The 12,177-nt window shown below is 43.7% G+C and overlaps 1 protein-coding gene across 1 annotated transcript; it reads left to right on the top strand.

Annotated features, from left to right (window-relative positions):
• The first annotated feature begins 324 nt into the window (after positions 1-324).
• On the top strand, positions 325-11,773 carry DLL4 (delta like canonical Notch ligand 4). The gene is made up of 11 exons (XM_088520420.1): positions 325-354; positions 400-663; positions 1,129-1,186; positions 2,087-2,356; positions 3,319-3,379; positions 3,488-3,618; positions 5,113-5,282; positions 6,324-6,543; positions 6,993-7,701; positions 8,431-8,539; positions 9,920-11,773. Exons 1-11 carry the CDS (start codon positions 325-327, stop codon positions 9,923-9,925), a joined length of 2,028 nt encoding a protein of 675 aa, XP_088376546.1. The 3' UTR covers positions 9,926-11,773.
• The last annotated feature ends 404 nt before the right edge of the window (positions 11,774-12,177 follow it).

Genomic DNA, 12,177 nt, shown 5'->3' with positions numbered 1-12,177 from the left:
AATTCCCAGAAGGGGACGTTTTCACACCTGGATTTTTACCTTCCGATTTCTGCTGGTGCTCGGGGAATACTTGGAAGAGCAGGTTGCTCCAGGAGAATCGCCGTGACGCTTCTCTTTTCCCCGCCAAGCGAGAAGCGTTTGCTTAGACCATTTGAGGAATACAGGAAGAAAAGTGAACCCACTCAGAATTGGAAGCCTTGAGTAACACAAGGATGACAGCCTTGCGCACCTTTGGCTTGACGTTTCTGTTAATGATATTGCAGCAGGTAATCACACATTGAAAAAAAAAAAAAAAAAAAAGGTTCGCTAAATGTAAAGCGGGTGATGGCAGCAAGTTTGCATGGCAAAGCCTGGGTAAGCTCTGATTTTGGCTATTTTGTGTGTCTCCCCTTTGTGCAGAGGGTGTCCGGCTCCGGCGTCTTCCAGCTGGAGCTGCACGAGTTCGTGAACAGCCACGGGGCTCTGGCCAGCGGGAAGTCCTGCTCGCCCCACTGCAGGACCTTCTTTCGCGTTTGCTTGAAGCACTTCCAGGCAGTGGTCTCCCCGGGCTCCTGCACTTTCGGCAGCATCATCACCCCAGTTCTGGGAATAAACACCTTCAGCATCAAGGATACAGAGCGATTTGACAGCCCCATTAAGTTACCCTTTAACTTCACGTGGCCGGTGAGATTCCGCTTGAAACGCGGTTGCCGCGGCGGGGCAGGAGGGCGGCAGGGAAGGCGAATCGCAGAGCGCTGCTCAGCGGCGCTGAAAACGAGCTACTTTTCGCTGGCAGACTTATTTCCAGAAGTTACTTTTAAACGAAATGGAAAGTGCATTAAGTCCAGAAGCGCTTAGGAAAATAAATGTTAAATAGAAAGGAGGAGGGAAGTAAGCGGGGAAAATCTGCGCTCTATAAAGCGCGGAGGGAGTATGTGTGTTGGGGAGTGCCTAGGCATTAAAATGAGGAACAAAATGCTCTCCTCCCGCGCTCGAAAGGAGAAACGGTCGCCCGAGGGATGCGGAGCTCCGTGTCGGCGCCGCAGATGCCGTAACGCGATCCGCAATTAGGTTAATTAAGACGCGCGCGGCGGCGGGTGCGGGGGCTTGCGGCGGCACCGGGGCTCACGCTGCTCTTTGCGCCCGCAGGGGACCTTCTCGCTGATCATCCAGGCCTGGCACGCGCCTGCCAACTACCTGCCCGAAGGTGAATGCGGCTCCGCGCTGCCCCTAGGGGGCGGCCGCGCCCCGGGAGCGCCCGCGCGCGCCCTCACCCCGGTAACGGCCCCAACGGCCGCCCCGAAACGGTTAACGGCTAACGGCCGCCGCGGCGCTGACCTCACCGCGCTCACATGTTTATACGATAATTTCAGGGCTGGCTTTATCCTCCCATCAGGAGCGAGTCCCTCCACGATATCCATCAGGGCCGCTTTGATTCTGTCCCCTACCTAATCTCCCAACACAATTGCGTTTCCTCCGGTTTATTTTTGGCGTGGGAAAGAAAGGGGCTCTTTGGTGAGAAAACCGCAAGGCTGCCAAAAAGTCCTGACTGCCTTTTCCTGTATTTTACACCTTTTTCGAATTCCGCCCTTTGGAAAGGAATAATGGCTTTGGGATGTTTTTCTGGCATAGAGGAAAAGGATATTTCAACAGCAAAACAGTTCTCACTTTGAAAAGCTCCCTGCAAAGCCTCTTACGGCCGAGTTCCTAGTCACTGATCCCGGAGGCCACGGGGGCAAGGGGCAGCCCCATTTCCCACCCCATCTCCCTCTCCTCAGCGCTCCTAGCACAGTGTTGCTTGGTTTGCTTACACAAATGTGTGCATTTTTTGAAATATATATATATACACCTATATATATATGTGAAGTATATAGGTAAGAACAGCACCATATGTGGAAGCCGGGTCTTGTTTCTAATTTTTGGTGATGGGGTGCCTGATTTTCACATTGTTCCCTTTCCAAATGACATATATATATTATCTCTCCATATATAAGTTTATGTATAGATTTTTTTTCACGCTGTCCTCTCGGTTGGGGCGGGGGTACCGCGGCCAGAGGGGCACAGGCTGCCACCGCTCACGCCGCTCTTGTCCCCGCTGTCACCGCAGGCTCCCGGCTGCCTCCCGAGGACTGGCTCATCAGCCAGATGGCGATCCAGCGCTCACTGGCGGTGGGCGAAGACTGGTCGCAGGACGTGCAGAGCAGCGCGCAGACCCAGCTGCACTACTCCTACCGGGTGATCTGCAGCGAGAACTACTACGGCGAGAGCTGCTCCCGCCTCTGCAAGCGCCGTGATGACCGCTTCGGCCATTACGTGTGCGAGCCTGACGGCAGCCTCGCCTGCCTGCCCGGCTGGACCGGCGAGTACTGCACAGAGCGTAAGTGCTGCGCTGCACTGCCGGTGGGGCTGCCTTGCAGGGCCTGCGGGGGGTGGTGTGTCCCCTCATGCTTGCACCCCCTCTACGTCTTGGGGAGCATTAGCTGCATGCACTTCTTGAGACCCGCACCTAATGTGAGCGCTGCTCAGCGTGAGTAGGAATGCAGCTCATGGGGGCTTTGAGGAAATGCGTGTCCCCAAAACATCAGGGAGCTGCTCAACAAACGGATGCAGAGCCTGAAAACTGGCTGCCTCGGAGCAGTGGCTCTGAGGGTTTGAGCTCGCTGTCCTTAAACATTGTGGCCACAATGGCACTGGTAAGGCGCCTTGCACAGTCACATGGTAGCCACCAGGCCATGTTTTCTTCCTGACCTTTCTCCTCCAGGCCTGGAGAAGGAAAGTCACACTCTGAGGACTTTAGCCCTGTCTGCTGTGACTGCCAGCGCAGGTGGCAGCAGTGATGGGACAGCGAACAGAGAAGGGCTCTTGGCTGATCTCCCTGAATCCCTGGTGTCCATTCCAAGTTAAAATAATTGCAGCTTGCTCATACAAATGCTTCCACCCTTTCCACTGTCAGAGAGAATCACAGGCGTCGCAGCGTAGTAGTGGGAATTTTTAGCTTAGAGTCAGGCTCCTACTGTTGGGGGTTTTTTAGGTCTTCATTAGCACAGGCACAGCCACCTCCTCTTGCTCCTTTTCTAGCAAGAGTTGCAAGAGTTCATGTTTGTTGTATAAATAGCAAAAACTAAAGGACAACTTGTCAAATGTTGGTTCTCCTTGTTCACTTCCTCCTGCTCCAGAACTCCTCGTACTGAGGATTTTTAAACCAAAGTTTGCACCAAAGAGCAAAACAAGTTTTCAAAGCACCTTTTTAAATGCAGGCATTTCCCCGTTTACAATTGCAGTCTATATTGCCATATGTATTTATCTAAACATTTTTGCATTTTTATGTTCTCTTTACAGCCATCTGTCTGTCTGGATGTACTGAACAGAATGGATACTGTAACAAGCCTGGAGAGTGCATGTGAGTAGATGGCATTTGCAATCTGAACTTCAGTTAAAATGTCACCTTGTAATAGAAACTTCAGCTCTTTTCTGTGTCATTAATGTTTTAACTTGGCCTTTCTTTTAGCTGTCGTCCTGGATGGCAAGGCCGCTACTGCGATGAGTGCATTCCACATATAGGCTGCCGCCACGGGACTTGTAAAACACAATGGCAGTGCATATGTGATGAAGGATGGGGTGGCCTCTTCTGTGACCAAGGTTAGTTCCAAAGGTTGTGCTTACAGCTCTAGGCTGAGTCTTCCTTGGTACTGGACTAAGGAATCTGTGCCATAGTTTCTAAAACTAAGTCTCCTCAAGGTACATGTTTATAGGCATCAGTTAGTACCAAGGCTTTCTTAGACAATATTTTTTTCTTTTTCTTTTCCTTTTCTTTATTTTATTTATTTATTTTTAGCAATTTTAGCTGAAAGCAAACCTTTCTGGCAGTTGCATTTTTGTCTTTTGTTTTTCTTTTTTTAATTGGAAAAAAAAATGGATCAATTGTTGAACAGGCAATTTTTCTGCCTGCTCAAACTAAGTTTAACTTATTCCTGAACAAATATAACAGTTTACTAAACAGTTTCCAGCAGCAGTAAATACCATCATTTGGACCTTCCTAATTTTGCATACAAGGAAGTTAACTCGTGGAGCATAAGAGAAAAATCATGTAAGCAAGAATGAAAAGTACAGGTTCCATTTTAAGGTACACCAGACCACTTCCACCTATTCAACCCACTGAATCACTGAACCGTAGCCAGCTGAGCAGTCATGTCCTCAAGGCCATATATGCACTGCTGGCATTGAGAGCAGTAAGCACTCAAACTAAGTTAAGTGTTTTCAAGTCAGTTATAGGATTAAGATGGGAAAGTCTGAATAAGCAGGAAAAGCAAAGTTGCAGGTTTTTTTTTTTTTTTCTGCTTGTAGTTATCTATTAACCAGTTGTATTCCAATTACTGTGGTATTTATAGTGCTTATAAAGATTTTCTGCTTATGTCCTATGAACTTGTGTGCTTAACCTCTGTCGCCAATTGAATAGAAAAAAAAAGCACTATCAAGTTTGGCAGAGCATTTGGACAGTTTAAACTAATAATATTCATAACAAGAGAGCATCGTAAATAAATAATAAAAGGTTTGGAATGTTTGTTTAAATCTCCAAGAATAAAGTTTTCTTTTTAATTCCCTCCCACTTCCCCAGAACTTGCCTGGGAGCACACTTTTTAAGGATGGGTTTTACTGTTTTAATACGTGGCATACTCCACACTAAGCGTTTCTACGGCCATGGAGTGCCTTTCAGAGAACATACACTTATGAAGTACATTTTCTAACCTGATAGGTGGGCAGCTAAATCCCATTACAGCCAATGCAGCCAATGGAGTTACACACACACAAAAAAGGAGAGTATGCTTAAGCACTAATAGACTTAAAACTTTGCCAGGTCTCCCACAATTCAGAGCTTACTGTGTTGCTGTGGTGGACATAGAGGAATAATGAAAATACCTAATACACTGAAAAAACTGTTTGTCATATTGATAATCTGAATACTAATCTCCAGTATTTCTACTAACAGCAAAAAGATTTCTTATTGAAAATCCTGTGCTTTTTGCTGGCTAAAGCATTTTTGTTTCTATTTACTGTGCTCTTCGAGCCTTGAGGAAATAAATGGCTTTTCCCAGCTGTCAAAGACCTGTCTCTAACGTGTTGGTATCTTTGCAGATCTCAACTATTGCACTCACCACAGACCATGCAAAAATGGAGCAACTTGCATGAACACTGGCCAGGGCAGTTACACATGTTCATGCAAACCTGGCTTTACTGGTGTGGACTGCGAACATGAGATCAGCGAGTGTGACAGCAACCCTTGTAGGAATGGTGGTAGTTGCACGGTAAGGGCATTTTAAATGTAAAGTCTTTGTGAGAAGCAAGCCTAGGTATACCTTTTCAGAAATGGTTTTGTGACAACATAATGGGAATTTGATATTGTACAGGTTCATTACCGACGCTCACAACTATCATCCTGAACCCTTCCCTAGAGGTGTCAGTGGAGGAAGCATGTTACAGGAGATGTATCATCTAGATCGGAACTAGTCAACTGATCCTTAGGTTTCTGTGGCAGCCATTATGAGATCTTGGCAAGATCTATGGCAGGTGAGGGAGCAGAGCTGTAAAACAATAAGCTTCCCAACGGAGGTGCTTATAGAAATGCACTAAATCTGCATTTTAAAGAGTAAATAAAACATTTGCTTTCTGGGAGCATAGCATCAGATAGAATGAGGAAATCAGCTGAGACATCTGTGAAATGTGGTTCCGCGTTTTTAGTTTTCTGCAGTCTAGTGTTTCAGTGTATTTTTAGATCCATTCAGTGATTAACTCTACTTGTTGATAAAGACAGGTAGATTATAGACCTCAAATGTGATAGGAGGCACATTTTGATTAAAACTAATGATGCAAGAGTCTAGCTCTTTTCTCCCAGGGATGTGGACACATTGTATTGGGAAAGAACAGAGAGTTTTGTTGTACTCTAAGTGGGCAAAGTAAAATCAGTTCTTGTGAGAAATGGGCTATCACACAGAAGAAAAACATCCAGATGACAGCTGTATAGGTTAATACATGCTATTTGCTCTAGGGGGACCTCAGGAATCCCAGTAGGCAGCGGTGGCATTGCTAATGCTTTGTCTACTTGCCTGTACTGCGCCAGCTCTGTTATGTACATACAGGACTACTCGTGAGAGCAGAATCTGGTCCATTCATGGCTCCATCCGTCACAGTAAAGTATTCAGATACACACTGTGCCAATGCTGCTTTGGCCACATTTGAGTGTGAATGAGAAGGGGTAGAGCAGCACTCAGTGTTGACCAAAAACAAACATGCAAGCAGCTATTATTTGGTGACATCAAATAACAGTCATTTCATGATGTGTTTTACAGGACATGGAGAATGGTTACCACTGCCTGTGCCCCCCTGGATACTATGGGACTCACTGCGAGCACAGTGCTTTGACGTGTATCGATTCTCCATGTTTTAACGGCGGCACGTGCTTGGAAAAAGAACAAGGGGCCAGCTACACTTGCCTTTGTCCTCTAGGCTTCACAGGGTCAAACTGTGAAAAAAAAGTAGACAGGTGCACAAGCAACCCATGTGCAAACGGTAAGTCTTTTTATCTCCAAATCTCTTGTCTCTTTGACCTGTTCATGCTTTTCAGTGCAGAAGTGATAGAAATCCAATCTGACCTCTATGGTTGCTAGAAATATTAAGCCCTTTTTCCCCATTGTATTCCATATCTCCCTTAATCTTGATCTCTTGGGAGACTTTCCTTGGCATTTTCTCTGCAATAAAAATGCACAAGGCTTATTGTGGGGTGGAAGAGATGGCAGAATTATATAGATTAAATTAACTTTAATTCATATTTGAAAGGGGCATCATTTTAAGCCACAATGATAAAATTAGGCAATCTGAAAAGAACTTGCAGATGCATTTGGTAGTTTTGTAAAATAATATCCCTCTTCTTGAGGCAGGAAAACATTCTTGCCACAGAGATTTAGGTTTCAGAATGAAGTGTATCACCAACTGATTTTTTTTTTTCCTTTTTTCCCCAGGCGGCAATTGCTTTTACCTGGGTCAGATTCGTGTGTGTCGTTGTCGGGCTGGTTTCTCTGGTCAGAAATGTGAGATAAACATCAACGACTGTGCCAGGAACCCATGTTCCAATGGGGGAACTTGCCACGACCTGATCAATGACTATACGTGCACGTGCTTGCCAGGCTATAGTGGCAGGAACTGTGACATCAAAACCAGAGACGAATGTGCTTCTGGGCCATGTGAGAATGGAGGCACATGCTACAGCGGACTTTATAGTGCCAGCTTTGTCTGCTACTGTCCTTCTGGTTTCATGGGGAACCGTTGCGAGTTACCAGTTTATACAGTGCCTGTTACACTTCCTCCTAAACCAGTCCCCTGGATTGCTATATCCATGGGGGTGGGGCTGGTGGCTTTGCTCATACTGTTTTGCATGATAGCCATGGTCATCAGGCAGATGAGGATGCACCCAGAGCAGGAGTTGGAGACAATGAATAACCTGTCTGACTTCCAGAAGGACAATCTCATTCCAGCTTCACAGCTCAAAAACACCAATAAAAATAAAGACCTTGAAGTAGACTGTGGGCTAGAAAAATCAAACTACAAACCCAAGAACCATAAACTGGACTATAATCTGGTAAAAGACCTGACAAGTAGAGGAACACAGGAGGATAAATACTACAAAAGTGAAAAGTGTTTAGGAGAAAAATCTCCCCTCCGACTACACAGGTGAGAATGCGGTCTTTGTAGTCTTTTGTAAGCCTCCCTGCCATCTTCCTAACGAGAAAATACAAAAGAAAGAATTGATTCAGGAAGATAAAATACAAAACAAACAAGAACAAAGCTAGGAATTTTCACACTGGAGTATGCACATGCACGTCATAGCCAAGCAGTGTCCCTAGCTAAGTCAAACAATTCAGTTGAGTGTTGGTGCTAGTTTTTGCTAGTATGGGTGAGCAAGAGTGGCTAGCCCAGTGGTGAAACTAAGAAGTGGCTTTCCTTCCTCCAATACATCATGAAGAGACAACAACAGTATGCCATACAGGCTTTAAAAATAAGTATTTCACTTACTAAGAAGGCAAAGTGAACTACTCAGAGTGGGATAGAATAAATACTGTTGTCCAAAAAGAAAAAGGTATCCACTGGCTCATTAGTCTTCTGATCAGACAAAGTCTTGCCTGAGTTCGGCTTGTGACTCTGAGGTATAGATTTGAGTAGAGCTGAGGAGTAGATTTATGAGACTGGACATGCCAGAAGCATGGCAAGGCAGTACTTATTTCTTACGTCCACTTTTGCAATGTCCTGCCCATTGTATAGAATATGGGAAACTTGATCCTCTGGTCTCGCCTCCCACACCCTCATGGCTCTCTTATTTCACCTCTCCATGTTCACAGAAGATTTCAAGGGCCAGCAATGTTTGAAGTCAAATAACATTCTTTTCTCTTTGCCCTGCTATAGTGAAAAGCCAGAATGTAGAATATCAGCGATATGCTCTCCAAGGGATTCAATGTACCAGTCTGTCTTCGTGATAACAGAAGAAAGGAATGAATGCATCATAGCCACAGAGGTAAGAAGTGCACTGCTCCCTAAAATCATATGGGGGCAGACATGAATTCACAAAGTAAAGGGGGAAAATTATCAACTAGAATTACATCTGAGAAAGTAACTCCGTTTCCAGGGTTCACAGCTACTTTCCAGCATGCACCTCTCCTCTTCTGTGGTGCACAAGAACATAAGGGAACATAAATTAGCAGCTCCAATTTTATTAATCCAGATATTTTGAGCTTAGGTAAATAGGTAGGAGATGTAAGCACTGAATATCAGCCCATAAAATTCAGTGAAGTGTAGATTATTTTCTCTTAAATAGATAGTCAGCAAAAATGGGAATAGTAAGAGTCTACAGATCCATAGATGTAAAGCTAGAACTTTCTTCATGACTACAACAGATTATCTGTGTTCTGTAGAAAGAAGTAAATCTGTAGATTTCCAGCAGAAGATGGTAGGTAACTGCATGTGCTAATGCGTAAGTGTTGCAACCACTTAGGGAGTCTGTAATAAGACATGGAAAGAAGTTCAACCTCAGGGCCTTTAAGCTCCAAATGTGTTCATGGCTCCAAGAGAAATTACTACTTGTGGTACTGGTAAACATGTCAAGATTTTGATAGTATTTTGAAAGGTTAGATATAGAAAACAGATTTTTAAGGAAGGCCTGAGAATTGAACAATCCTAAGATTTTTAAAAGACTTTTTTTTTTTTTTCCTAGTTGTCTCTTCTAGTCTAACTATCTTCAGGACAAGTTGCAGGTAGTTTCAGGCTCCAGGAAAGAGGAGCTTGCTGTACCATATAGCAGTGATCTGTGAATGTAGCTCTGCAGGAATCTGTCTCCCTTGTCAGTATGCATATCAGATTTCTGCTTAGAGGCAAGCTGGAATACAAGTCAACCAGCAATATTAACAGTTTAAGACAAACCAAAAGGATTTTTCAAAGATACAAATGACAGTTAGACACTTAATTCCCACTAACTGACCTACATACCATTTGTTCCTTTGAAGATCTTGCTGACCAAAGCCAGACTCTCAGGATTATATCAAGCACCTCAGGAAGTACTCTTATTTTCAGGGTTACTTCTCCAAACATCAGTCCAATCTGATGCTTTTGAACACAAGCTATTTAAGTATATCACTTGCCTGTTATGGAGACCTTGTAAGCACCTATATTTGTAAGTTTTTAGCCTAAATACTCTTTCCCTCACATAAGGTCAAGAGGCTACTTGTCATATTCTCTCTCTGGATCCAATCAAAAACTTCATACATTGATAGTAAAGCTGCAGGAATATTTAGCTTAAATTACTTTGATTTGAATACTTGATTTATTAACTTGTTAACTCTGCAGTGCTCTGTACACCGTGCTTCCTTTTCATTCCTTGTATTACTTTGCACCCTGACAGGTATAAGACTGAAGATCAGTCCATTTGCACCTCAGATTGGTAATGCCAGTAGATGGACGTTCCTGCTGCATTGTTTACAATTCAGAACTGGATCGGACTGTTTTTAATTACATGCAACTTGCTGCTCTCAGGCGGAGGATGGAACTGGGTGAACTGGACAGACTGTGAATTAACAGAAAGATGCAATACACCTTTTTGTTCTTACTGCCCTTGTTGATACCAGAAATCTCATTGGCTGTACAAGAGGGGAGGCAGAGGGAAAAGAAAGGGGTTTAAAATGCTGTTGTTTTGATACGTTTTTTTAAAGATTCTGAGGCCAGTTCCTCATGGACAGACCCGTGGCTTTCCAGAACTCTGATTATGGGAGGTGCCAGTTGAGGAGACGGCACTGAACTGTCACAGATGTTGCAACGGAAGGTGTGAAGAAAGACACATTGCTATGCAGATAATGGATACAAAATAAATGAGATCTCCATTTTTTTTCTTCTGGGTTTAGAAGTGCCTAAAATGTGTCAAGAGAATCTTAAGGAGCCCAAACAAAGACTTGACTGCTCTACTTGCAGTTACCTGAACAGTATTGGGCAGGAGTGCTTGATTCTTCCTGCTACACATCTATTTGCATCTCCTCTCTATTGCTGCATGTATTGGAGACAGTTCAAGGGGTGAGAGGAGGAAGAAAAGAGGGATACAGAACTTACATTTCATCTCATTTGGTGATGCTTTGGAGAACTGATTGACATAAGCCACGATATGGGACAGGATTTTCATGAGTTTAAACCCTTGAGAAGGGAAAGGTGTGATAAGGAATGTCTACTGCCTCTTCTCCATTATGAGGAGAGACATAATCCCAGCCTTACAAATGCGTTTAAAATCAATCAGTTTCTAGGACCTATATGGGCTGAGATGTCTCAGCTGTTTTCATGCCCTTTGCACTACCACTGATTGTGAATGGAAGTTACATTTTTCTTCTCCTCTCTCATTCTCTCTCCATCCCGTATTACGCAAATTTGGGTTTTATGTTGTGTTTCTGAATTAGGTGCCACCTTCTACTGCAAAGAGTCTCAAAGTCACAGCTGAAACTTTCTGAAGGGGAGGAGATACTATCACCTTTCCTAATTCCCTGTCTGGTTGCAGAACTCCCACTTTTCTTGTTCCAAATGCCCAAAGAGAAGCATCCACCAAGAAGGCCCCTGCCACAAGAGGTGGAGATGAGGGCGAGAAGGTGCTAGGCTTGTCCCATTTCCTTCATACATACCCACCCCCTGACACAGGGAAAAGGGGAAGGCTGCCCCTGGAAACCAGAGGCAAACCTAAACTCTTCTCTTAGACACATATTTACCGCAGTAATACTGACAGCCCCGCAGAAAGTGCTGTGACTGTAAAAAAGATGAGACTTTGGGGTGTGGCAGAATGAGGAGAGAGGAAACAAGACGGCTTCAAAGAAACCTGGACTGTGCTCTCCCTCAGACAGCAATAGTCCTGCCCTTGTAAATCCTGTCGTTGGACTAGCCCATCTACTGCTTGGACTGTGCAGACAAGGCCCTTTCATAATGTCCACTACTGACCTTCTGCTCTGACCATGTAGGACCATTTTGAAGATGACCTTCAGAAATCAATAATATGGGTTTTAGTTTGTCTGTCTGTAGTTTATTTTGAAGTCTAGTATTTCAGTAATTTAAAAAAATCAGAAGCACTGAACTTTCTACGTTTTATAACATTATTTTGTATATAATGTATATTTATAATCAAAACAGAAGTGTAAATATGTTTATTACTTCTCATGTAATGTTTTTAATGTGATGACAAAGTTTGAATTTTATTTTTTTTTCAAACAATGAAAATACTTTCCTGCTACTATGAGGATTATTGTGGTTTGTCCTTTTACAGTCCTGGTAGGTTTCATGATTCTGTGACAGCCTGAGTTACTTGAAACTTCAGACATGAGCTTGTCTGCTCACTGTTAGCAGCCCTGCATTTGCATTTTGCAAACCAGCCTGCTGTTGACTGCTTTTACAACCATTAACTGATGTCAACAAAGATGTTCAGCTGAGTGATACTCATCTGACAGAAAATTCTACATATCTATTTTGTGCTATATGATATTTAAATAATATATAGATGCATACTCTGTTGGTATGAGTGGGATTAAACAGTCAGAAAAGTTATTTTTATTAATTCATTCTGCATTTTTTTTCTTCCATGACAACTTGTGGCATGGAAGGTATAGATTTAATATCTTTCAAAGTGGCTTAATAAAT

This window comes from Tinamus guttatus, unplaced genomic scaffold, assembly GCF_059628265.1.
Source record: "Tinamus guttatus ecotype Peru unplaced genomic scaffold, ASM5962826v1 Tinamus_guttatus_pri_ptg000089l, whole genome shotgun sequence".
Classification (NCBI taxonomy): Eukaryota; Metazoa; Chordata; class Aves; order Tinamiformes; family Tinamidae; genus Tinamus; species Tinamus guttatus.
Note: the sequence above shows the minus strand (reverse complement) of the source record. Positions and strands in the feature narration are given on the sequence as shown.

Coding starts and splice junctions, on each gene's coding strand:
- DLL4 (XM_088520420.1), top strand. CDS start 325: ATGGCAGCAAGTTTGCATGGCAAAGCCTGG. Junction 5,283..6,323: donor GGAATGGTGGTAGTTGCACG/GTAAGGGCATTT, acceptor TGTGTTTTACAG/GACATGGAGAATGGTTACCA. Junction 7,702..8,430: donor TCTCCCCTCCGACTACACAG/GTGAGAATGCGG, acceptor GCCCTGCTATAG/TGAAAAGCCAGAATGTAGAA.